General features: G+C 40.6%; 1 protein-coding gene across 4 annotated transcripts in view; it reads left to right on the top strand.

Annotated features, from left to right (window-relative positions):
• The window catches only part of Ppargc1a (PPARG coactivator 1 alpha), a 662,401-nt gene that overhangs the window by 566,666 nt on the left and 70,976 nt on the right, over window positions 1–24,759 (top strand). For all 4 annotated transcript variants that reach the window (XM_021162167.2, XM_029477626.1, XM_029477627.1 and 1 more), the window contains one exon: window positions 1,907–2,086. In XM_021162167.2, coding sequence (XP_021017826.1) covers window positions 1,907–2,086 — 180 coding nt within the window. The remainder of the gene's footprint in view (window positions 1–1,906; window positions 2,087–24,759) is intronic.

Raw genomic sequence — 24,759 nt, 5'->3', positions numbered from 1 at the left:
GACTCAGATGTTACAAAGAAAATCCCAAGACGAAGAGAGCGAATGCAGCTCTCTCTTGGCGTGGTTATGTGCCTGCCTTTGGAGATCCCCTGAGGCCTGGTGGTCTTGTGGACAAAGCGCCATGATATGCAGACTCTCTTCCCCGTCTCCTTTCCCTGTGCCTACTCCTCAGAGTGTAGCTTCAGATCACACTGCTGCATTCGGACTGTGTAATACAGTCTGCCAGGGATTCCAGAAATAAACTCTGCATAAAACTTATTTTATTCAAAATCTAAATGGCAGGGAAGTTTATCAGCTTTATGTCTTGCTGCTGCCTGCGCAGGAGCCACTAAATACCTTCTCTGCAGACCTGGGGAAGCAGAGGCAGGAGGGCCTTGTTTTTCTCTGTGTGGGAGTGCCTTGATTCAGAAGGTTGACTGGTGAGAGGTGAAGTCCTGGTGATTCTACTGTCATCATAAGAGCATCTGTAGGGTTCTTTAGAGCACAGGGACTTGGCTCAATAGCTAAGTCTCCAGTTAAATAGGAGACAGTCTCATTGGTAAGGTTCTGATAGCCTCAGAAGGCAACAGGTCAGGGGGGTTGGAAAGACTATCTAACCACTATCTATCTATCTATCTATCTATCTATCTATCTATCTATCTATCTATCTATTATACATATATGCATATATAATATAAAATGATCTAAAATAGTTTTCCTAATAAGTATTTAAACCTTTCATTATATTGAAACCATTTTGTATCTCTGTGCAAATATCACTTTTAAATTCTCCATCATAACTGTGGTTTTGACATACTTCAATAAAATACAAAATATAACCATGGTACAAAACTTCTGTTCTTTTTTCTTTCTTTTTAGGTGACAGGTCAACCCCTACCCAACACACCATACACACACACACACACACACACACACACACACACACACACACATGCACATACGTGTACAAACACCTTGCAAAATATTTCTAGTGAAAGCTCTAAGGGTCACATAGAAAAATAATATGAATTTTGTTCTTTAACTCAAGGAACTTGCATTTGACCTGTTAAGGATGAAGTCAGGGAACTCATAAAAAGTCAAGTGAAAGTAAATGATTTAAATAACAATTCAAGAGAGCCAGAGATGAGCTAGAGGACTTGCATCATTAGTTGCTAAATGAATGATACAGATTATAATACTCACAGGGAGTGCGCATGGAGGAAGTTTTCCTAGTCTAATCCTTGGGTTCTATTATCTCAGTGAGCAGTTGTTCATAGGGATATCCATTTTGTTTTGTTTGTTTTGTTTTGTTTTGTTTTGTTTTGTTTTGTTTTGTTTTGTTTTGTTTTGTTTTTCGAGACAAGGTTTCTCAGTATAGCACTGGCTGTCCTGAAACTCACTCTAGAACAGGCTGGCCTCAAACTTAGAAATCCTTCTGCCTCTGCCTCCCAATTGCTGGGATTAAAGGCATGTGCCACCACTACCCTGCAAGGATATCTATTATATCTGATGGCGACTCCAAGGTATAAATTCACTTGCAGACTTTTCTCAGTTAGGTCCTATGATAAGGACAGAATAAAATCATGTTCATAGTTAACTATAAGACGGCTAAGGCTCATCAAGTGTAACCATCCCGGAGGTAAGAAAACTTCTTGTTAGTTTCTAGCTGGAAGAATCAAGGAGGCCTTCATGGAAACATGATACGTAACTTGTATCCCAGTTTAGAATTTGGATGGAAGAAATTAAACAAAATACCCCCTTGGAAGCCAAGGGCAAAAAGAATGGAAGGTGCATCTCCTGGTGATTAAAGCCCCAGAGGCCAGCTTTGGTGCTGTCATTGAATTAACCAGACTTAATTCTCATGACATAGTACTGCTGTCTAGTGAATTCCTGCCATTAATAACCGCCGTGTCTGTCTTCTTTGCAGTGTGCTGCTCTGGTTGGTGAGGACCAGCCTCTTTGCCCAGATCTTCCTGAACTTGACCTTTCTGAACTTGATGTGAACGACTTGGATACAGACAGCTTTCTGGGTGGATTGAAGTGGTGTAGCGACCAATCGGAAATCATATCCAACCAGTACAACAATGAGCCTGCGAACATATTTGAGGTAAGCATCTCCTCTGGAGAAGTGCACTTCTCTCTGACGGCGGCTTGACTGACCTTCATCTCTGACTGATGTATGGCGTGCTAGACTCCAGCCTGTAGGGGCTCCTACATTGTTGCCAACAGGAAACGAGTCATCACAGCTAGAGAGTTTCTCTTATGGAAAAAAAATGGTATTTGGAAAAACGGGCCTTTTTAGAATTAAAGTGCTAAGGACGACAGAGTGTGTTAAACTGTGTTGAAATCCAAGGGGTTGTGAAAGCTTTGGAGACAAGGAAGAAAAATGTGTAAAGCTGTTTACTCCTCTCTGTCCCCACAGAAAGGGACCCAAGAGCAAATGGTGCCTGATATGAATTAATACAGAAGAAGGCATTTCTGGTCACTAAGGGGTTAATGTCTATCGCCATTTGTTTTACCTTGTCAGTGAGCGGTTTTGATTATTGCTATTATATTATTGTTTCAGACCCCTAATTTTCTCTCATGATGGAAAATTTCTAAACTCAAAAAAAAAAAACCTAGTATGTACTTATAAATTAGTCAAAATTCATTTTCCTTTCAGTGGTGAGAATTACCTCCCAGACTCTAGACGCCTATTATGAGTCTACCCTATAATAAAGAATGTTAATCTACTCCTATTAAAGTGTTACTCAGAGAAACGAGGTTCACTCTCACAAGATCGGGAGTCATTTACTTGAAAATAAATCACTTCTTATAGTGAGAAGCATTCATAGAGTACAGTGACAAGTGAATTGGGTGCAAATTGCCAAATCAGCTAATTTTCAGCATCAAAATCAGCATTAGCAGCACCGTCATCTGAGAGTTTTTAAGCCCTTCTGTGCCAAGCTGCACAAAAATACTACTGTTAGCCACCAGTCACACATTACTGTCTTTCCACTTACTTCATTAAAGTCTCTGTCCTTCAAGAGAGCAGGTTTTTTTTTTTTTTAATAAGAATTCAACTTTTCTATTACTGGGTTCATAGGTGATACTGAATGAATAAATGATTGTTTAATGAGTGCATGATAAAAATGATTACATTGAGGAGAAATAATTAGGAACAATGATGGCTACCATTATGGAAAACTTCTGCTTTCTGTATATTGTTGCACACATCTTTTATCTTCATATATTATTCCACATGGAATATATACATATATACATATACATATACATATACATATATATATATATATATATATATATATATATCATGCAGGCACTGAGTTTTAAAGAAAGTTAAGTGATTTCAACAAAATCACACAGTTGACAAATAAAGATCTAACATTGAGTTTCTAAATTTATCTGACATCAAAGTCTATATCATTGATAAAAATAGGGAGCCCGTACTTCTTGGGTGACAGCCATCCTTTACAAAGATGCATCAAGCTGCTCCTTTGCTCAATATATTTAAAAATAGAACGGAATGTCTGCTCTTTGTGGTGGCCTGTGTGGAGGCACTGGGTAGTTGGTGTAGCTGATGTGCCTGTTAGTTCTGTGGATAGGTAAGTTTCTGTAATGTGCCTGGAACATTACATGGGTCTTAAGAGAAGGCTCCAGGTGGGGAAGAGTCAGGACTGAGGAATGAGCAACAAACAAAGGTTTGTGGTTGGTTATACTTTCTCAGGCTTCTCTGCTGGGTCTTAGAAAGTTCACGTGAGGACTTGGCTGGTTAGAACTGGTAAATTGAACATTCCTCATCCAGTACACTTGTCAGGTTACAGGCCCATTCTAAGTCATGCAGCATTAAATAAACAGCTCTTTTAGAACATGTCTATCTCTATAGACCTCCTATCTAAGGATCAGCTATGCCTACTCCATATTTGGTGAATGCCACACATTTTGCAGATGACGGTGTTAGGATAACTATAAAGTAGGGGGGAGGTTATGTGGTAATCATTACCTCCCAGGGAGGCCGGTTTCAGAACTTTCCCCATGACCTTAAGTCCCCATATTTCATATTGTGGAATCTGCATGGAGTACTCCTCATTTATAGCTTCAGGAGCTTTGTCTCAGCAGCCAGTCAGTTATCTATATATAGATGCTTAATCTATGCTACGCCACTCTTTGTTTCCCTATATAACTTCCCACGCTGATAGAATTGTTTGCAATGCACTAAAATACATGGTTCATTTAATTTAATCTCTCATTAGGTCATTTTAAGCCAATGATTCTCAACCAAAGGCAGTTTTGCATCCCCCAGGGGATATTTGACAGTGTCTGGAGGTATGTTTGATTGCTAAGAGTAGGTTACAAGGTGATATCATTGGTACTTTGTAGTTAGAGACAAGGAATGACACTAAGTGCCCTACAATATACAGAGCAATCCCTTGCAGAAAAGAACTGATTACAAATGACTGGTGCTGAGCTTGGGAAGCCCTGGTTTATTATTATTATTATTATCATCATCACCATCATCATCATCATCATCAGTGAAGTTTCCCTTTATGAAATGCTTTGAACAGATTGTTGAGGTGAAAGTGTGGTGAAGCGTGAGGATCCTTATAAAATTGTAGCGATGTCTGGGCCCAAGGACTCACATGTCAGCTCTTCTCAACAACAGAGGACTAGAGTGACTGTTTTGACAGAGGCTCATAGCAGTCCTCTCTGATGTCACAGGATCCCTTCTTCTCTGTCCAGGCAAAGGGTAAGGTCCTATGTGGCAACACTGTCACCAGCGGCAACAGCAGCGTCATGGGGCCTTGCAGAAGAGTGCTAACTCCCTCCCTCTTTGCCCTCTAGTGTTAAACTCAAACACATCTCTCCCACGAGGGGAAACCAAAGTGAGCAGCAGTGAAATTCTAAAGTTGAGTCATTTCCTATTTAGAGAGAGAGTCTTCTTTGTCTGCCCATAGACTTGTGTGCTCTCTGCCAAAGGAGCTTCTCACAAGAGCTCTTTCCCAGGGCTGTCCACTCCCATGGACTTTCCTCCTGTGTTCCTTCCCCTTCTCCCCCTGATCCTCAAAGTCCTGCCTCATCACATTTGAGAAGGCCATAGCCTTGAGCAAGCCAAACAGTCACAGCTTTGCCTGTGCTGATCTGTCAGTTATAAGCATTACTGTGTACCTCTGCCTCCGAGGATAAAATAAGCTATTGAGGAGTTAAACATTTTTTCCCTGACTCAAGTTGCACATTGATGACATTGCTGGAATCTGGCCATAGGGTTCTGAATCATAATCAGAATAGCAAGTGAGGTTCAGGCTGGTATGACGGTACAGCTGAACTATCATGTGATGTTTGTTGAGGGTTGGGAGTGTGGCGTATTAACTTCCTTCGGCTTCTAGCATATGTGTAAATCTTACGTTGAGTTTTTACTCAACACTGCAAACATAACATAAGGAACAATAATGAAAGAATGGAGTTGAAAGGCTGGGAAGACGCCTCAATGGATAAGTCGCTTACTGTACAAGGATGAGAATCTAATTTTGGATCCTCAGCAATCCTGTCAGTAGACAAGCATTGTAGTACATGCCTGAAACACTGCTCAGGAGGCAGAGGCAGGAGCTACCCAGGAGCTTCTTGGCCAGTCAACTTCAGGTTTGGTGAGAGATCTTGTGCCAAAATTGAGACTGAAATTAATTAAAAATAACACCTGATCTCAACTTCTAACCTCCATATTAGCATGCTTAGGCACTTGCACACACACACACACACACACACGCACACACACACACACACACACACACACACACACACACTAAACAAATACCCTATACAATCATACATTATTTATACACATAAAATAATGCAGTTCAATGTCACAATTTATGAAAGGATAAATTCTAAATGTGGCAAAAGCAGTGCTAATATATAGTTGGTTAAGTTATGCACTGGACACAAATTAAGCTGTGCTCACAAAACTCGTACTTGAATGTGTAAATGAAGGTGACTACGTATCACTCAGAAGCCACTTTGGAGAACAGGGCATAGAGCCCATAAGGACAGCTTCCAGTGCCTGATCCATGTGTAAGGAAAACAGGATGCTGTCTGTGAACAAACTGGTAGCAAGATTTATGTTTTAGAATATTGCAACATGACTTCCTTCCCCAGCTGCCTTTGTGCATTGTTTTGTGGAGAATAAAGGAGTGCTTTCAGGAACAGGGCTGTGTAAAGACGGGTGGTAGGGAGTTCAATTAAATAGCACTCGGGCCTTTCTGGGTCACTGTGAGCCACCTTGTCTGTGCTTCATTTTAACACCTGCTTTAATGTCTTCGTGATATGAGTGAATGGACATCTTTCATTCATTGGTCTGGTCCTTCTGAATGAAGCTGCTTGGGATTCCTTAGAACACTGGCATGTGGGCATGCAGTTGTCTGGAGGTCATTTCCAACAATGGACACAGTGGAGAGAGAGCCTATGGAAGAGGACTTGACATCGTTAACCAGCAATCAGCTTTAGTAATGACTGCAACTCGCAGTGAGGTTTGAGGTTCTGAGCTTGTGTAGGCAAAGGATGAGTGGTGACTCCTTGTTGTCTGTGTGAAAGTTGCTCTCCTATGCAGTGCCTAGGAATGGAATCTCTCAAAACACTTGATTATCTTGGTAGGTGTACAGGTGGCTTCAGTATTTTTTTTCTGTGAGTTTCTATTATATTCTAACACTTTCAATCCTGGGTATATATTATGTACATTTTTAAAAAGTTAAAATAACCAATCTTGGCAAATTTACCAGACCCTTAATTGATTCAAAAGGATTTGCTGATTATTGTCACTGAAGATTTCCCAGCTTAAAAGTGATTTTAAACACAAAGTCAGTTACCTGTAAAGCTCAAAAGGAGATCTGCCTTCATTTTTAAAAGGAAATTTAAATCCAGTTTGGGAGGCCAAATGCAGAAATGTAAACCAATTAACCCCCAAATGGAAGGCTGTAAGAATATATATGTATTCAAGTGTGTGCATACATTTGTATGTTAACAAATGGAAAAATAATGTAGAACTGTACAGCCATATACATGCATATGTGTGCATAATAGCTATTATGTGTATCTAGCATACACACACACACATATATATATGACATGTATTATATTTATATTGGCAGGTAGCAAACATTACATGATCATGTTTACAAGTATACATGTATGTGTGTATTTCTAGCTAAGGAAAGAAATAACAGTAGGGTAGATTCACCAAGGCTGGTGAGAGAGTGAAAGAAAGATTTTTCAGAGAGTAAGTCTGGAGGTGAAGAATTTGCTTTACATATATATATATATATATATATATATATATATATATCCCCATGGGAAGATGTGGTGTGAGTTTAAATTTAATATAGTTGTGCTGTTATGGCAGACCACATTGGGAAGTATTCACGAGTTTGTGTGATAGAAATTAGTGCCCCACAGGAGGCCAATACAATGGGATGGAGGTGGTACAAAGAGAGAGCATGTTGGGAGATCTTAAAGGCAGAGGCAGGTAGGAAGCAGGGGAAGCCAGACAGTATGCATGCAATACCAGGACAGGCAAGAGAGGAGTGAGAGGAATGGGCTCCAGGGGAAGATTCAAAGAACCTTGAAGGAAAATTCCATCAGCCCTGATAAAATGAGTTATATATAGAGGGAGGTGACAAGTAATGTTGACTTGAACACATTCCAAAGGAATCAGCTCTTCGTGGATAACTCTCCAGGTCACATGACTACTCAGTGATACAAACTGAAGCACTTCCTTCAACTTGTAAATCATTTTACAAACAGGGATTCATCTCCCTATGGCCTCAAGCAGACCATATGAACCCTAATCCACAAATGTACACCATGTTTCGTTTTCTTCGCTTGTCTTCTTGGAGGACATTTTCCAGCCTTCTATGGTAATGATTACCTGCCTCTGACTGTGCCAGTGTCCAGGAAGACTATTCTATGAATGGTAATCCTGTTGGCATTTTAAAAAAACAGGCAAGAAAACCAAGTATGTAAAACCAAACAGACTTACATTCATGTAATCATCAAAAGAATAATTTCCCCTTTGTTATGCAGAGAGAGTGAATTCATTTACAATAATCACTTTTTAAAGATTTCTAGGATTCCCAATTTGCAATCAATAAATGTTTGCCATTTAAATTAAATTTACAGCCCACAACCAGATTTTTTGCCACACTTGGTAATGACACTTTCCAAGAACATAGACTTCAAGTAAGAAAATAATAGCCATTTAAATGGGGAGATAATTGGCTGTAACATAAGAACATTGAAGAATGTTGAAGCTCACAGAGACTTATGGAGGATTTTAAAAATTTATGTTGTACTTATCTTCGCATTTGTAGTCTACCACAAAATTCCAAATTCTGAGCATAAATCAGTTCGATGTTCATCTTGGAGACTCACAAATCAGAAACCAACAATCTGATCCAGTCTGTGTGCTGTTGCTCTTGCATGTGCTATTACTACCACCAGCTTATCAGACAGAGAGATTGGACTATGTATACGTGCCTCTCTATCTCTCTGTCTCTCTGTCTGTGTCTGTCTGTCTGTCTGTCTGTCTGTNTCTGTCTCTCTGTCTCTCTGTCTCTCTCTGTCTCTCTGTCTCTCTCTCTCTCTCTCTCTCTCTCTCTCTCTCTCTCTCTCTCTCTCTCTGTGTGCTCATTTATGCCCCTTAGGTAAACACTATTTTAGACTTCTTGGCTTGATAACATCTGGCTTATCTTGGGAACATCTGGTTTATCACCCGATTTTTTCCCTGCCATTATGCTGACCACTGGAAAAACATGGCTTAGGAGTTCTGCCCCACAGGGCTGTGTCTTTTGGCATCCACTCTTACTAATAAATAGCAAGTCACAGGATGCAGGTTGCATGGCCGTGGGTCACTGGTACATACTTCTTTAGTCATAGGTCTTGTTAATGAAAGGACCAGGGACAAGGCTGGCCACTCTTCTTTATGGAAGCTGATCCAGTTACTAGGCTTTGTAGTCTAGAAAGCAAGACTCCATATGTTTAATTAGACACACTGATTATTTTTTATTATTTTTTACTATTTTTTTACTCATTGTCTTTGGCAGTGCTTGAGATTGAACACAGGTTTTCCTGCATGCAAGGCATGCAGTCTACCTGCTGAGCCTCATCTCCAGCCCTGACTTTATATAGTGGTGATTATCTTGTGATTAGGTGAGGGGCATTAGAAGACATTTCATGTCAGACACTCTGTGTGCTCTTAGAAGTGGGTGAAATATTTGTTTGTCTTAATGCTTTTTGGCTTCCCAGAATCTCAAGTGAGTTATTTATAAATAAATATTCCTTCGTTTGGATATGTTTAGGAGAGAGAGAGAGAGAAAGAGAGAGAGAGAGAGAGAGAGAGAGAGAAGACCCAGATTCACAGGAAGAAAATCCTGAAGTTGAATCAGGAAAAGAATGACTGGCTAACTCCTTTGGTTACTTCAAAGCTGTCCATCTAAGTTAAAGCAAACGTTATTCCAGGTTCTGCATTGGGCAAACAGTCCTTGTGCACAGCACCTGCATTCTGTGTGGTAACCTCATACATATGCTGGTTCTATTTGTCCACGGACATCTAGCTATGTGTGTTGTCATAGACGCACAGCCCAGCAGATGGCTCACCTAGGAATGAGAAGAAGCCACAAAGCTGATACAAAGATGAATGTTAAACCAAGAGCCAAACTGTTCTTGCAGTCTCTTGTTCCAGACTTCACATTTTTCTTAAACAAGGTTAATTTGTCCCTATAATTATGGGCCTATTCTTTTAGCAATGAAAACTTTTATTGTGAGTTTAATAAAATGAATTGCCTGTGATATGAAATGATTCTGGAAGGCTTAGTTTTATCTTTGTTCCTTAACCTCTCAAGCCTCCTTTTAAGATTGTGCCCTGTGCAGTTCAGATGGAAGGCAAAACCAGAAGCCCTCATTTTGCTGTCATAGATGCTGACTTATAAGTAGCCAGGATGAACACAAGGGGAAATGGGAGAGAAAGCCATGGTGCAGTATCCAGGGGTTACTCTTCATAAGGGCACAATTTTCAAAGCAAAAGTAACTTTTTTTGTTATTTTAGATTTATTTTTTATTAGATGTTTTCTTCATTTACATTTTAAATGCTATCACCTTTCCTAGTTTCCTCTCTGAAAATCCCCTATACCATCCCCCCTTCCCCCTGCTCTCCAACCCACCCACTTCTACTTCTTGGCCCTGGCCTTCCTCTATACTGGGGCCTAGAAGTAACCTCTTATCCATGAAACCGTACATTCTGAAGTGATGTTAGATGATGCTTGTGTACCTGTTCTTTCAAAAAATGTTAGAGGAATCACAGTTTGGGGTTCAAACACTAATGCTGCACACACCTGGCCTGTCTAACTATTCCTCCTGCAAACTATTCATTCAAGGTTCATAGCCAGACGGATTAATGAATTACCAGATCTTGGGGAAAATATCTTCACCTGACTTTTTAAATACAACTTTCTCTTTCCCTGTCCCTTTAGTCTTGTGATTGGTGCTATCACTTCTACAACTTGAGCCTCTGTAGAATTCTCTCTCCCCCATGACCTCTCCCCCACAAAACATCTTCTTTAAGCATCATCTCTACTTTCTTATTTCTTCTCAACTTCTGTTACAGGCAGTTATTTAAAGAGGCATAGTACAGCCAGGTTGGTCAGACAGGGATGGAAGGGAAATCTCAGGAGCCAAATCTTTGGTACCCAGTGACCTTCCTGATGCCAAAAGTGCACAATTTCCTCTCTGCTCAGTCTCGAGAATAAGTTGTGTAGAGTTCCTTGCTCAATGTGTATAGCTGGCGTTCTGAACTTTGCAGGAAAGCCTTAGAGCTATTTGAAAAGTGCTGGTGCTTGGTGAATACTAAATTACATGTAGGAAATAGTCTACAGTACCAGTTACACTTCATTTTTATTCTTGACACAGACACCTAAATCAGAGAACAGTAACATTTCAGAGATTATGCAAGCAGTTTGGGTATGTTCCAACATTATAATAGGATCAGAATTTTAAGGCCTTTTGTATTATTACCAATACTCGCTTAGTTTCTACTGCAGTGTACTTTGTAGGGAATTACAGCTTTTACTAAAAAGATTAAAATGCTATTATGCAAATGATTGCAGTATGTTATTATGTTTACAAATTAACATCCATGGCTCAACACACAAATTAACTAACTATTCTATCTGTGTTATTAAGGATTTAATAAAGTAACCATTAATAAAAATGGGTAGCTTGGAACACTTCATAAGAAACAATTGTGATTCAACACACACAACTAGAGTCTGGTGTTTAATGTCCTAGGTGATATAATAGTAAAATCAAGTTAAGCAAAAGGTTTAGAAAAACCACCATTGTGTGAATGGTGGAAATGTTTGTTTGAGATGCTGATGAGAAAGAACAAAATAGCTTCAGGGTCCAATATACAGTGGGCAGCATATCAATACATCTAAGCAGCACATACAAAACATCTTCTATTAAAAAGTGTTTCATTGAAATGATAATTGCCCTCTGTTCCATGTCTGATATGTTCCACACTCCTAGAGAATACTTACATTATTCTGAAATGGAGCTCAGAGCACATTTTGCTGTGGCGACTGGGACTTAGCTGCCGAGTATCACTGTGTGATAAAAGAGGGAAAGGCTAGCTTCAGACTAAGATGGCTTTACAAACAGGCTGCAAATTGCTATTCCTGGCTGTTCATGAGAGATCATAAAAGCCAGCAGATAAGAGCCGCCAAGGTCCCTGAGAAATGAATGTGTGTGATTATGTTATCTCTCACTTTGGATTTACTAGATGGACCGACAGCACCTTCCCTTTAGCCCCACAGGAATAGTAGGGAGAGGTACAGATTTTGAATAGTAAACTTTGCTGGGGTGGGCTTAAATACTAAAACCATATCAAGTATTTTTTGTATGAAAATGTCTTTCTATAACTCAACACCAAATACAATGGATTACATGTAATGAAAATTTATATTAAAAATGATTCTAAAATATCTTGTTTTGAAGAAACTGGGCCCAAGAGGGACCTAGGTTTCCAGTATTGGAATCCTCCAATAGGTCTCATGATGAGAGATAGGGGGCATTACCTAAAATTAAGCAAGCTAACAGACAAGAGACACAGGAATTGCTCAGGAAACTCAATTTTTCATTTTTACTATTTTGAATTTATTTTCTCACTGATCAAAGATGAAGATAACTTTAGAGTCTGCAAACAGTTAGCTGTTTAGGTCTAACTGCTGAGATTAGTAACCTGACCTTATGAAATGGAAGGGCTAAATGTACTTAGGGAAGGTGCAGGCAGGGAAACCATCACAAAGTTGGCCAAGGTTTGTGCAATTTATTTTGTTCCAAATAGCACCTCTGTTGTTGTTGGGAAACTGCTTATGCAAATTTTTGATATCTAGCTTTAGCAAGATGCCTGCTTCCTTCATTTCCTTCCACATTTGGAGAAATTGTGTTGTTCCTCACTATTCCAAATTTGTCCTTGTGGAAGTGAACACTTGCAAATTGCTTGAAGCTTCCTAAGGGAAAGAAAGCAAAGGGAGGGAGGGAGGGAGGGGAAAAATCCTGACCAAAAACAGTTTCTGTGACAGCTTATGATTTGATGGTGTGTGGCCTTGTCCTGTTCCCAGGCACCTGATCAAGAAAGTAGTACAATCCTGTTATGCAGGCATTCCAGAAATCTTGCCAACATTCACCTGACATGGCCAGGGTTTAAAGTCCTTGAGGTATAACTTTATGAAACAGGATGGAATGCTCTGCTTCTGGGATACGGGTGACCATGTACTCATATTATCTTATTTCATAAAGAAGAGGTGGAGACGGGGTGGAGGTCGGGGGTGGGAGGGGGTGTCTGGGATCCTTGCCATGAAAGGGCGGTAAAATAATTAGTCCAGGAGACAAATGTCTTGGACCATGTTTAAACAGAGCTTTAAGGACACAGTGTTCCCAACACTCACATATCTAAATACAAACGGGTGTCAGCTGTTATACAGACCAAAGCGTAACAGTCTGCTTCTACACAGGTCATCCTCGATCCATTTTGGTCCCAGTCACACTGCACATCTGTTTCTGCGAGCTACAGCTTCTTAAGGTGGCATTTGGACTTCATAAGAGCACAAACAACCGAGCTATAAATTGCCACTGCTGGAGTTATTTTGAATAAGTGTATACTGTTTCATATTTATAATGGTGAGGCTTCATAATAGTTGCAGTGAATATATAACACCCATCAGTTCAACAAGCATGAAATTGTATGTTGTCAACTTGTCTCATAAATAGAGTCATCTTCTGGCTTGTCAAACAAACATTCCCCCACCCCCAGAATTGTCAAGAGGGTCACAAAAAATTAAGGTTAAAATTAAGAGAAGAAGGAAAAAAAATAAGCAAAATAGTAAGAGAAAGCAAAGGAGGCAGTGCTTCCTTTAGGTAGCCTCATAAAGCTGAATTTTCTGCTGTTACCTTCCTTGTCTGCTCTCTCTCTCCCAAGGAGCTCTCTTCCCTTAAATGAATGCTAGCTAACTGGTTAATTGGACATGTTTTCTCTGCCATCCGGGGATGCCACTTCTACCCAGACCTTGCAGGGTTGGTACATTGTGCAGGTCTTGCTGAGTTGTGCATTTGTGAGCATTTTTATTTTTTTAAGTTTTTTTAAATTCTATTCTTGTGATGAAAATCAGTGCTAATTGTTACAAAACCCTCTAACTCTGTGCTCTGTCAAGCTTTCTGTGAGCCTTTGCACCCCAGTTAACTCTTAATTCATTATCAGAGCAATAGGAAGAAGTGACAGGAAGACACTTGGTTCAAACTTTTCTGAGCCAGAAAATGGAGAGAGAGAGAGAGAGAGAGAGAGTCAGGAAAGAAATCTTTGTACCAAATTTGCAACTTGCTGTAAGGAAAAAAGACGAATGAAAAGTGTTCCCCAGCAGCTAGGGAGCAACCCAGAGACTGGTTTTCACAGTGGTTGAAATTTCTGCACCAGAGGCATGAGGAGAAACCAGTGTGAGTTTTTTTTTTTTTTTTTTCTGCTTTTGAGAAATTCTTAGATGTGTTCAACACTCCCTATCTTTCTTTAAATGGCCCGGAGACAAGAAAGCGTTTGCAGCCTGTATCTGTAATCATTTTGACTTAGCCAGTTAAGTTGCTAACTTTAAGACCTCAGGACACTGTCCTGTCTTAAATCATACACTATGCAGATATTACTGAGGCTTATGGCTAACCCTGCTCTCTTCATCGCGGGTCGTCGGCGAGATAGATGGCCATGTCTTCTTGTGGGAGAAACGATTTGCTGGTCAAAGCTCTTGGTCTCATTTTTGCATTTCTTTGTGCTTTTAGGTTAGGAAGTTCACCCATTCCTTCACTGATTTATGTATCCATTCACCAGAAAATAATTATTATCATACCATAACGTGTTCAGCTACTTGTCGATTTCTAGTGAGACAATGCCTTTGAGCAGACTTGTCCCCTGACTCCAGGAAGCTCATGGTGACTGATGAGAACAGACTTCTAATGCTGAGGGGTGGGGGGATTGTACTAAAGGGAGTACAGCAAGGGCTTATTTCACCTTACTATATTGTCCATCAAAACGATAAATTCTGCTCTTCTTTCTCTCTCAAAGGTACCTCCGACTTGAAGTGTTTGTTGTTGTCTTTTCTGGAGACAACTTCCCTCTGCTACAGGCCCTTTCCCTTTCTAACTAGGAGCTGAGAGATGGGCTCTAAAACCTCTAAGGTAGAGTCTCAGAATTTTGAAATTAGGAGAGTTGAGAAATGCATTGGGTAAAATAAAGTTTGCTCATTGGGATTGTTGAGGGAAATCAAGAGGAAGCCAATCTAAAGGAAGACAGCCCCACTGTCAGCAGGGAGCTCTTACATACTGCTTCTGCCAATGTGTGTTGGGGTTACCATGGACCAGAACCATTTTGTACCATTTTAGGCTTGGTGACCTTTCTCTTGGAGAATGATATTTCAGTCCAATTGGAAAGGCCAGCATACTTTTGGCTGGTAAGAAGCACCCTATATGGGTGGCATTGCTCTCTCTGAGCAAACTGTCTCTAATCTCCTGTCTCTAACTGCCATCCCGTTACCTTCTTTGGTAGAGCAACCAATAGACTGTCCTGTCCCCTTTGGTGAGGCACCACAGCAAGAATGTCCTGTACCCCTCCACTCTTCTCTCTGGAAAAAACAAATATGATTTCCCTAATAGCATTATTCAGTTAGATCCCATTCAGATTTCTATAATGCTCTGACTTAAATCTCTTCTCCCAGGTCCCCTTTGAGAAGTCTATTTCTCCAGTTGAACAGCTTTTTTTCTAGTTGAGAAAAAAAAAACCCTCTCTTAAAGTAATGCCCTTGATTTTTCCATGGACTCATTGCCTAAGGATATTAGCTTCCCTGGGCGTCATCTCATCTGCTCAGATGTGAACTTGGAGCCCCTGTATTCCAGACATAGTTCTCTTGGCTGTCCAAGGAACCTAGCCAGCTCAGATTCTGTCCAGAAAGGTTCTCATGTCAGGATCCTCTTGTGTCTTGCCAGCCAATTCTTAGCAGGGACACCCTGCTCTCCTCTGAGCTGCATGTCTCCACCTGGCTTTTTTTTTTTTTTTTTTTTTTTTGGTAGTGCCGTCTAATGGGTAGGCTCACTTTTTATTCATATTGGAGGAGAGCCTAGCAAATGCCTGGGAATTGGAGCACAGTGATTCTCCACAAGATAAGTGGCTTCTTTTCTCCTGCTGGTTCCCAATTCCAGGACTCTGCATGCCACAGATTGGAGAGTTACATTAGGTCACTGTGCTGCTGTCTAGATCCTTTAATCCTCAATCCTAGCTGTGTGGCTGCCATCCTAGAGGAATTTGTGTCAATTTCTCCTGGGATAGATCTAGCCTGGGCTGCTTTGCAATATTTGTTCAAACTGACAATTTTGACAAAGACATTCTGTCCACAGTGAGCTAAAGAATTTTTTCTGTGTTTAGATGTATTTGGAGGTGACTAGATGGTGCCTGGTCTTAGCAGATAACTGAGTCTGTGACTCCGCATAGCTCAAGCTCTACTCTATTTAATTCAACTTTGAATGGCAAATGTGTTTCTCTTCTGAGTCAGCAGACATGATGATCGCCTCTACCATACTGTGTGACCTGCCTGCTGCTTTAGAATACAGAAGAACAAACTATGAGTCTTAGGTTTTACCTTCAGCATCTGGTTCATTGTGATTCCTGGCTACATAGTCTATGGCAGAAAGCGAGGTTGTCTTTCATATAGAAGCTACATGTCTAACTCAATCACAGTGGCTATATTTATAACTTGCACAGGAAGACCTCATTTCTCTGGCCATTATTAACGTGATTAATTGTCTGAAACAGAACTGAGAAACACACCATCTTGTAAAGTTGTCTTAGAGGAGCCAAACTAGATTCAGATAGATTTTCTCATATTTAACACGTTTTATTCCCAGATAAGCTTCTCCAGACCTCCCTTCACACTTGCTTTCTTCTGTTGAATGTGCAGTCTAAATGAGTCTTACTTACTTGTTGTTCTGAGAACATCAGACATGGGGTAACAGTGATTTTAAAAACCCTTAAAGATGGCAGAGACACAGATATCATGGGGAGATTTTTAGGCTGACCAAAACACAAGACTAAAAATTACAAATTTCAACACCTAGAACCAAATTTTCTGGGACACCAGGGCAGCCAAGCTCTGAGTGCCTTATTCACTCCCCATCATTATTTTGTAAGAGCAAATGGTGCCACAGAAATCAATTCTCATAAATTTTAGCGTGACTGAAATACTTCAAACTTCTACACATGTGCAGGGGCATGTATGCCTACACTTGAGAAAATAAATTAGTGTAAAAAGAGGGGAGAGGTTGTTGTTTACACACATCATGTTCTTTGGTTCATCACACAGGGCCAACTGGGTTAATTCTTGATCATTCTTTTATGGTAAATGAAAGAATGCTCTTTGAAAATTTGCAATGTTAATTGTTACTATTAGTATGAGCAGCAGCAGCAGTAGTAGTAGTTGTAGTAATAATCTCTTGCAATAGTTCTTCACTGAATAAACATATATTATTCAGTATATAATTATTCATATATTTAGATGTTCAACAATAATGACACCTCTCTTTACTTTATCTGTTAATCCTAAAACTCTCTGGATACAGAGAAGCTTGTCTGGATACAGAGAAGTTGTCAGTACAAATCAACCTATCTACTATTCTGTCATTCTTCACACTAGAATGAAATTACCCATGTCCCCCTTTCACTGCTTCCATCTTTATGTAGACCCTAATAACCCACAGCCACCACAATGAGCAGCTCAGCCACATGATTCAATGTAGACTGTGTTAAAATATCAGCACCAACAACAATTTTTCCCATTTTCAGTCCTCCTATTTTGCTTGGAGACTCTTATAAGTAACTCACCAGACTTATGGCCTGCAAAGCAATTATTAAAATTCACTACTTGCCTTTGGACAAAGGATTTTTACTTAATGTCTAAGACAAAGTTCCTTAAGTCTAATTTTCCCTTAGAAACCCTGGGACTCATCCAGCTGCGTCTTCCTCTAGATTTTCCTGATTGGTTCCCATACCTTGTACCTTAAAGTGAACAGCCTGAGTTTTCCCGGTGTGGACCCTCAGCTTTGGTTAGGCCATGACCCCTCATTAATATTCAAACTTTGACAATATCAAAGAGTGCTGTCTTGGCCACCACTGCCCCCCTTGGCCCCTTCTCGAGCTTATTCTTTGTAGAGAAGCATTTGTGTCTTTCTTCATGTCCCTTTTAGGAGCAATTCTTTCCCTTGTCCAATTTTTCCCTTTCTCTTTATGGCTGTCATAATGGTGCCTAATGCCATCAGGCAGCCATGACCCTGTCCATCACTCACCTGCAAGCTATTGCTAAGCTAGTAGATGGTTCCTGAGTGACCAGATTAATTGTGCCAGTGCTAGCCCTTTCCACCTGACCTTTTCTGTCTAGTGGCGGAAAAGCTGATTCCAGGCTGTATGTGAGGCAGTCTGCTCTGCTATCCCGTGCTCTCCATGGAGCTGCTCAGTGGCAAGGGCAGCGTCAATGCAAATGAAGTGCAGAAGCAGGGCTGGAAGAAGGTGCATAGTTGCAGGCTGCCAGAGATCAAATCAGCCCTCCGCCAAGGGCCATTGGATGTGAGTCTTAGGGAGACAGGATCCCAGAGAAATTTTCTGTGGCCACTATTTCCATAAACAGTCCTGTAACAATGTGCTATTTTAAAGATGGGTTGTTTTGTCTCCTTTTATCTGAAGGCTTTACCAGGCACATGGTAAAATCTTAATTCCCCCAAATTTAGGAAGGTATTTGTGGTCCTCTGAGGAATACAGTGAGTTGTTGTCACATAGGCTCAACAGTGGTTTTTTTCTCTTTCTATAAGTTTTTAGATTATGATACAGGTCATTGATTCCACATCTCCATAAATTGTGGGTTAAGTGAAAGAAATCTGACTGTGTGTTTTCTCCCATCATTGCCCAGGACAGTGTCATACACATTGGGACTACCTCCAGTGCTTCTTAATGGATGGCTTTCCAGTGGTACTACTGAATTCAGAAAGAGAAAATAAAATGACCTTCCTAGCCATCCTGACCAATTGGGCTAAAAATAAGACATGTCAAAGATCTGAGAACATGTTCTCCAGGAGATGGTTTATAAACAGAGCCAAGGGTGACAGTGGCATGCTGTATGCCTGCCAGCTTGGCTGCAAACCTACCTTCTAACTCATCGAACAGATTTGCTGTGCAGATTAAGATATGAGGGAAACTTCAGCGCTGATGAGATACACAGCTGTGTTAGGTCATGTGTGTACATAACACATTGCTAAGGGTGCATGTTATCTGCTTTTCACCTGTATAGCTTGAGATCAAGGTGGGGGTAATTTTTCATATTCAGTGAAGTGCTGAGGATCTGGTAGTGTTCTAGGGTTCAAGGATCATCTGGGTTCCCCTGCCTATATGTAAGGAACTAGCTAACTCTCACCCGAGTTCATAGAAATGAAGCTCTGCAGCATTACAATACACCATTCCCAACACTGTATTCCTTTTTCCAGGTCTCTTTTGACTTCCATGGTTTTGCTAGTCTCTTATCATCATTCTAGTAGTTTTCTTGTCGACAATCACAGTGAGAAGAACTTACTTCTTGTGTTTAAGTGATCACAGGACTGTGCAGTTTACCATGATGTGTGTATAGTGGTTACCTAGACTCTTGGAAGAATCAATCCAGGATCTATTAAGGAAACCTGGAGGGGGCAGAGGATGGCTAATTCTTCAGGTCTGTGGGTTTCTGGCAGCTGTGAACGTTCCCGTTCTTGCCTTCTTTGATGAGCTGTGATGGAGTTCAGTATGCAGAAGGGACAAAGGTAGATCCCCGGCTTTTCCTGGTTTCTTCTGTGAAGCTGCCATTCTGGTCACCGTTGTAGTTTTTGTAAGGGTGGTGGTGAACCTTCTTTATATGTTTTACCTACAAGTTGAGGGCATCGGAACGACTTGCATGTTGTCAGGTAGACTGTTCCTTTATTGGATGTTATAGGGCAGATCTGATCTCCTTCATTTGTTAATGGACAGTTATCAGCCGTTTAAGAAGCAGCTCAGATGGAGCTGGCTCTGTGTTCACTCCACTGCAATCCACTAGGTACGTGAGACGTCTGATACAGGGACTCCCCTTAGGCATTGCTTGTGTACTGAAGACACTCCTGTGTTAAAAGTCAGGAGATGAATCCTGCAGCAAAAGGAGAAGTGAGCATCAAGGAGATTTTACGATGACTGCAAATGTCTGCAGAAAAGGAATGAGAGGAAAATTGGTCACTGTTGTATCATATATTTACTCCTGAGATACAAACAAATCGGAGGTAACACAAACTTCTTCTTGTGTATAAATTACGTTTCCAGAAAGTAGACAAAAAAGTGGGTATATATGTGGCAGTTATGGTATTTTTTGAAACAGGGCATCATGTAGGTCAGGCTGACAGCTATGAGTGTTCCAATGTAGCTGAGGATGACCTTGAACTTGCGATCCTCTTACCTTCATTTCCTAAACACTAGGATTACAGATAAATGTCACCCCACAGTACTGGTTTTGTTGTTGTTGTGTTTTTTTTTTCATGCTAAGCAAACTCTCTATGGACTGAGTTACAGCTCCAAACCCACATAGTAGGTTTTTAATGACACGTTTTAATGAATTTACCTTCTAACCAGCGCTGTCTACTCTGTGGCTGTGCTTGGCAATCCAACAGCTCATTAGATTTCAACAAAAGCAGCCCAGCTAAATAAGAAGGGTTCCTTAGTCAAACACCCCTGGGCAATATCTCTGAGAGCAAATGTGACAAATAGAATCAGAAATGAATTAAATAGTCAGCTACAGCAAGCCAAACTAAGAAGAAGGAGAGAAAATAAAAAGCCCTGAAATGACCAAAAATGGAAACATATTACAGTTATCTGCATTCACCGTACAGAGCAAGTTTGGTCATATTTAAGATAATTCTCTAGTGCCTGCTATTTTTAGCCCAAGGGTAATCTCCCTTAAGAGCCTTTCCAAGCTGCATCCCTTTAACCTGGCCCAACAGACTAAGCCAATAAGCTGTCTGCCTTGCCTTGTCCATCCAGGAGGAAGAGCAATGGCTAAAACAAATCATTTACAGGGAGAACGCTCAGCCTATCTTGTATTAACGGCTTCCTTCATATAGATTTTTAAAACATCCCACTATTGAGTGTTGCCTGTCAGGGACCAAAATGTCCAGCTTTACTTTTTGAAAATTGTAGACTCGCGGATATGAAAAGAGGATTTTATAGGCCTGATCTAATGGAAATAAACATTACCCCATTACCTTCAGTGGAAGCAAATCTTTACAGTTCAAGCCATCGTTATTAATGGCTGTGAGAAGAAAGAAACATTTCTAGGGGGTTATTTATTTATTTATTTTAGGCAAAGGAAGACCAGCGAGCTGTACCATAGCAAATGAAAATTTTCTTAAAGCTTTCTCCTTGGTGACTTTGCAGTGTGTAATTTTAGTAAAAGCAGAAAGCAAAGAAGAAGCAGTTTAGAACTGTAGGCTGTGCTTCTTGGCCCCAACCAGTCGTGGGGCATCTGTTCAATAAACTATCCCTATCTAACTGAAAGAAAAAAAAATGTAGGCTGGCTGTTTCTGGTATCATCCTTACATATTCAGAAGCTTTTGTGAGACTCTTGATCTGTCAGTTCTAGTCGGTCTGTCTGTCTGTCTCTATATAGTATATTCCAACAACTCCATCACCTCTTAGCATTCACTATCTTCATCAGAGAGAGGGAAGGTAGTGTTTATCTACATATGTGCATAGGTACAGATGTAGGCTCTCTAGGCAGAAGTTCAACTATAGGTCACAGCACCATAAAATGTGCTAGCTTCTGCTCAGCTCCCAAGAAACAATGATTCTGACTGTTCAAGTTCCAGATTACTCTCAGGTTGACTAGTCTACCCCAGTCAGAAGACTACATACAATAGCTACTTCAGCACAAAGTCAGTCAGCTGAAGATGCTAAGCAGGAGGCAACGATTGCCAGATGCTTTCTGAGCTCATGTGTTCTATATCACATTAAGTAGGTGCAGTGGGGCAAACATGGTTGCAACCCAGGGCCTCAGGCTTCTGAAAGTTGTGTTCCAGGGCTGTACAACTGAGATGGTTTTACCCATACAATAGTCTAGTAGACTGAGGACACTTACAGAGACCTTCCTCCGTCTGAGACACCACACATGCATAATTCAAGGCTCATGTAGAGTGCAGCACTACCTGAAATACCAGCCTTCTCATAAAGGTTTTATGGGGTCCTGGGAGGTGCCAGGCATCACCCTTGGTTATGTATGCTTTCTGTCTTTCCACAGATTAGGAGTGTAGAAGTTAGTATTTAACCAGGCTCCATTCCTGGCTCCCATTATTTCTCTTCAGTGGCAGTAAAGTGTGATTGCCCTTCTTCCTCTGGAAATCTAGGAGCACTGGCTACCCTCATGGCTGTCTCCGAGGGAAGAGTTGTCCTGCTCAAGCTATCTTTTGACTCTTAGCTGATTAAACGGGACTTGGGATCTTCTGACAGTCAGGGTCCCAAAGGGCAGACTGCCAGGAGGTGTTTGGTGGTGCTTTGCTGGCCCTGCCTGATCTTTAGTCCCCTGTGAATCTGGCTGTTAATCTTTAGCACAAGGCTGACACTGCAATCCAGGGCACACAAGGTTGCCTAACTTCTTGTTTGTGTGCTCCGAGGGATCAGAAGCCAGGATGTTGTTTCCCCTAAATCCCAAGCCTCAGATCTCTATCTCTGGCTCATTCCTTTGCCTCTGTCTTACCACCTCCTGTGTATTCCATAAGAAGTCTGTTACAGAAGGCTACCTTTGTGCTCCTTGATGAATGCTCACGGTCTTTATCTGTTTGAACCTTCTCTATCTGGTGTTTAAGTTATCATGCCTCTCTCCACACCCCCACTGCTTACTCAGTCCTGGTTGCTGCTACTCCTGTACAGTCCATATTCTACACATATATTACTTGTATATGAATCCAAAGGCTGTACTTTACAGCTTCTCCTATGACCCTTGAACTTTGCAAGAAACTATGGTACATAAAAAAAGAATTACCTAGGATTCAAGGATTCCCTTCATAACCTTCGAAGTATACCAGATTTACATACGTGACACAATCACCAGCCACAGCTACACTGTAGATTATTGCTTGACAAAACTTTGTTTTAGGCCTCATATGGGATACATAAATTCATCAGCTAGCCTCTCCACTCAGTGTCCATCAGAGGCTAATTATTGCATAAGGAAGTGTGTGGCCATTGGTAAGAGATTAGCAGATTTTTAAGGGTGGGTGGAGATTCTTTAAATTTGTAGGGGAACGGGGAAAAAAGCTAGCCAGGAAACACACCTCTTAGCTGGGAACTGTTTTTATTGGTAGAGTAGAAGGTAGGTATTTCAGGCATCAAGGCTCTTTGCAGTATTCCTTTAGTATATATTTAACACCTTTTGTGTGCAAGGATATAGATATGTTAAAATAAAAATCAGATAGGAAAAAAGCTGTGTTGCAGTACACTCTGAGATGAACAAGAGGTGGAACTAACCTGGGCAGGTGGAAGGGACAGTAGCTCCAATGAGACAGAACTTTTGAATTGTTGAACGCTGCTATTTTTATCAGTCCTATTGAGTCTTGTGTGCTCATTTCAAGCAGGGAAATTGAGGTTCAAGAATTTTTCAGTTCCTTGTAGCATGAAACCATCAGATGGCTTCTTATAGACCATACAGAAGATGACTTGGGAGAAAAGTGGTAGAGAAGGGCTGAGAGGTGTCTAGTTAGGAAGCTTGAAGTCATGCGAATAGTGGAGGGGTAATGGAGACACTGAGTGATGGGATGGATATTACAGGGGTTGGAAAAAAACCAAAATGTGTTGATGGAGATGTTCATTAGAGAAAGTGATAGGTTTGATGTTGGAGTGTAACAAAAGTTAAAAGGGACTGTGGTTTAATAGTTTGAGTGATTTGGAGAACTGAGGATTAGTTAATAAAAATAGAATCTTGTGCAGAGGGGGCTCTGTGTGGCTCAAGGATACAGCAAAGAAGAAGGATCCAGAATATAACCTAAGTAGATTATCAGGACAATACTCTGGTATCTGTTGGAAGTAATTTTGTTCACAAAGTATCGGCCAGCTATGGAAGGCACCTTGAAGGAGGTTGTCCTCAAGGAAATAGTCATTTGGTAGATATGTTGTGGAAGACATCTCAGGGCTTCCTTGTGTCCTGGATATCAAGGATATTTCACGTTTGCTTTGAGTTCCACAATTGGTGAACTAGATTTTTTTTTTTTTTTTTTTGCCAGTAGGAGAAGTTTGATGTGTGTACATATGAGTGTGGGTAAATGGGTGGGAGTCATGTGTAGGTCAGGCCCTTGGCCTTCATATTCAAACAATGTTTTAATATAAAAAGAAAAACTTTCATTCTATCAAATTACTTACTAAAAATACTACTCTGGGTTAATTCTCATAATTGCCATAAATGTGTTGGAAGTATTCACTTATTTTACAGTTTGGAAGTTGAGATTTTAGGTTGAGTAAACACCTTCCCCAGGGCCAAGTCTCAGAGCTGACACCAGAATAGATAAACATTTCTGAACTATGGCTACAAACCTTGAATTTTCAGCCATTCCCTATGCTGCCTCATAATTAGTACGCATATTGGCAGGTATTGAGCTTATCTCCTTTAATCCCAACCTCTTTTAATCTCCAAATACCTAAGTTTATTTCTGTCTCCTTATTTTCAGTCTTCCTAATTTAAAACCCACAGGAAACCCCTAAGTTCTGGCATTGCTCTCTGCTTAATCCTACTTCTACTTGAACAGCTAGCATAGGCATGGATCCTTTTCATACTGGTGTGTAGTGAAAAGAGCACCATGAGAGTCCAAGCTACTGCAGCAGCCAGCAGATGAGCTCCCATGTCCTGCAGCCCCTAGAGCCATAGATGTTTTCATCTGTATCAGAACACATATTTTCTTTGTAGAAGATACTAGCACTGTGAGGTTGGGAGTGTTAGTTCTTCATCCATAATGTGAATTTTCTTGGCACTTGTGAACTGATTGACTAAAATTCTTCTTGTTTTTACATTTTATTGAAGAGGAAGGCAATTATGAAGTATTAATAATGCATTCTAAACTTGGTTCTAAATGCATTCATTAGACCCTTGGAAAAGTCTTTGTAAGGTATATTCAGACAAATGTCTG

Source organism: Mus caroli, chromosome 5 (genome assembly GCF_900094665.2).
Source record: "Mus caroli chromosome 5, CAROLI_EIJ_v1.1, whole genome shotgun sequence".
Taxonomy (NCBI): Eukaryota; Metazoa; Chordata; class Mammalia; order Rodentia; family Muridae; genus Mus; species Mus caroli.
The sequence above is the reverse complement of the archived record's forward strand: the minus strand, read 5'-3'. Positions and strand labels throughout refer to the sequence as shown.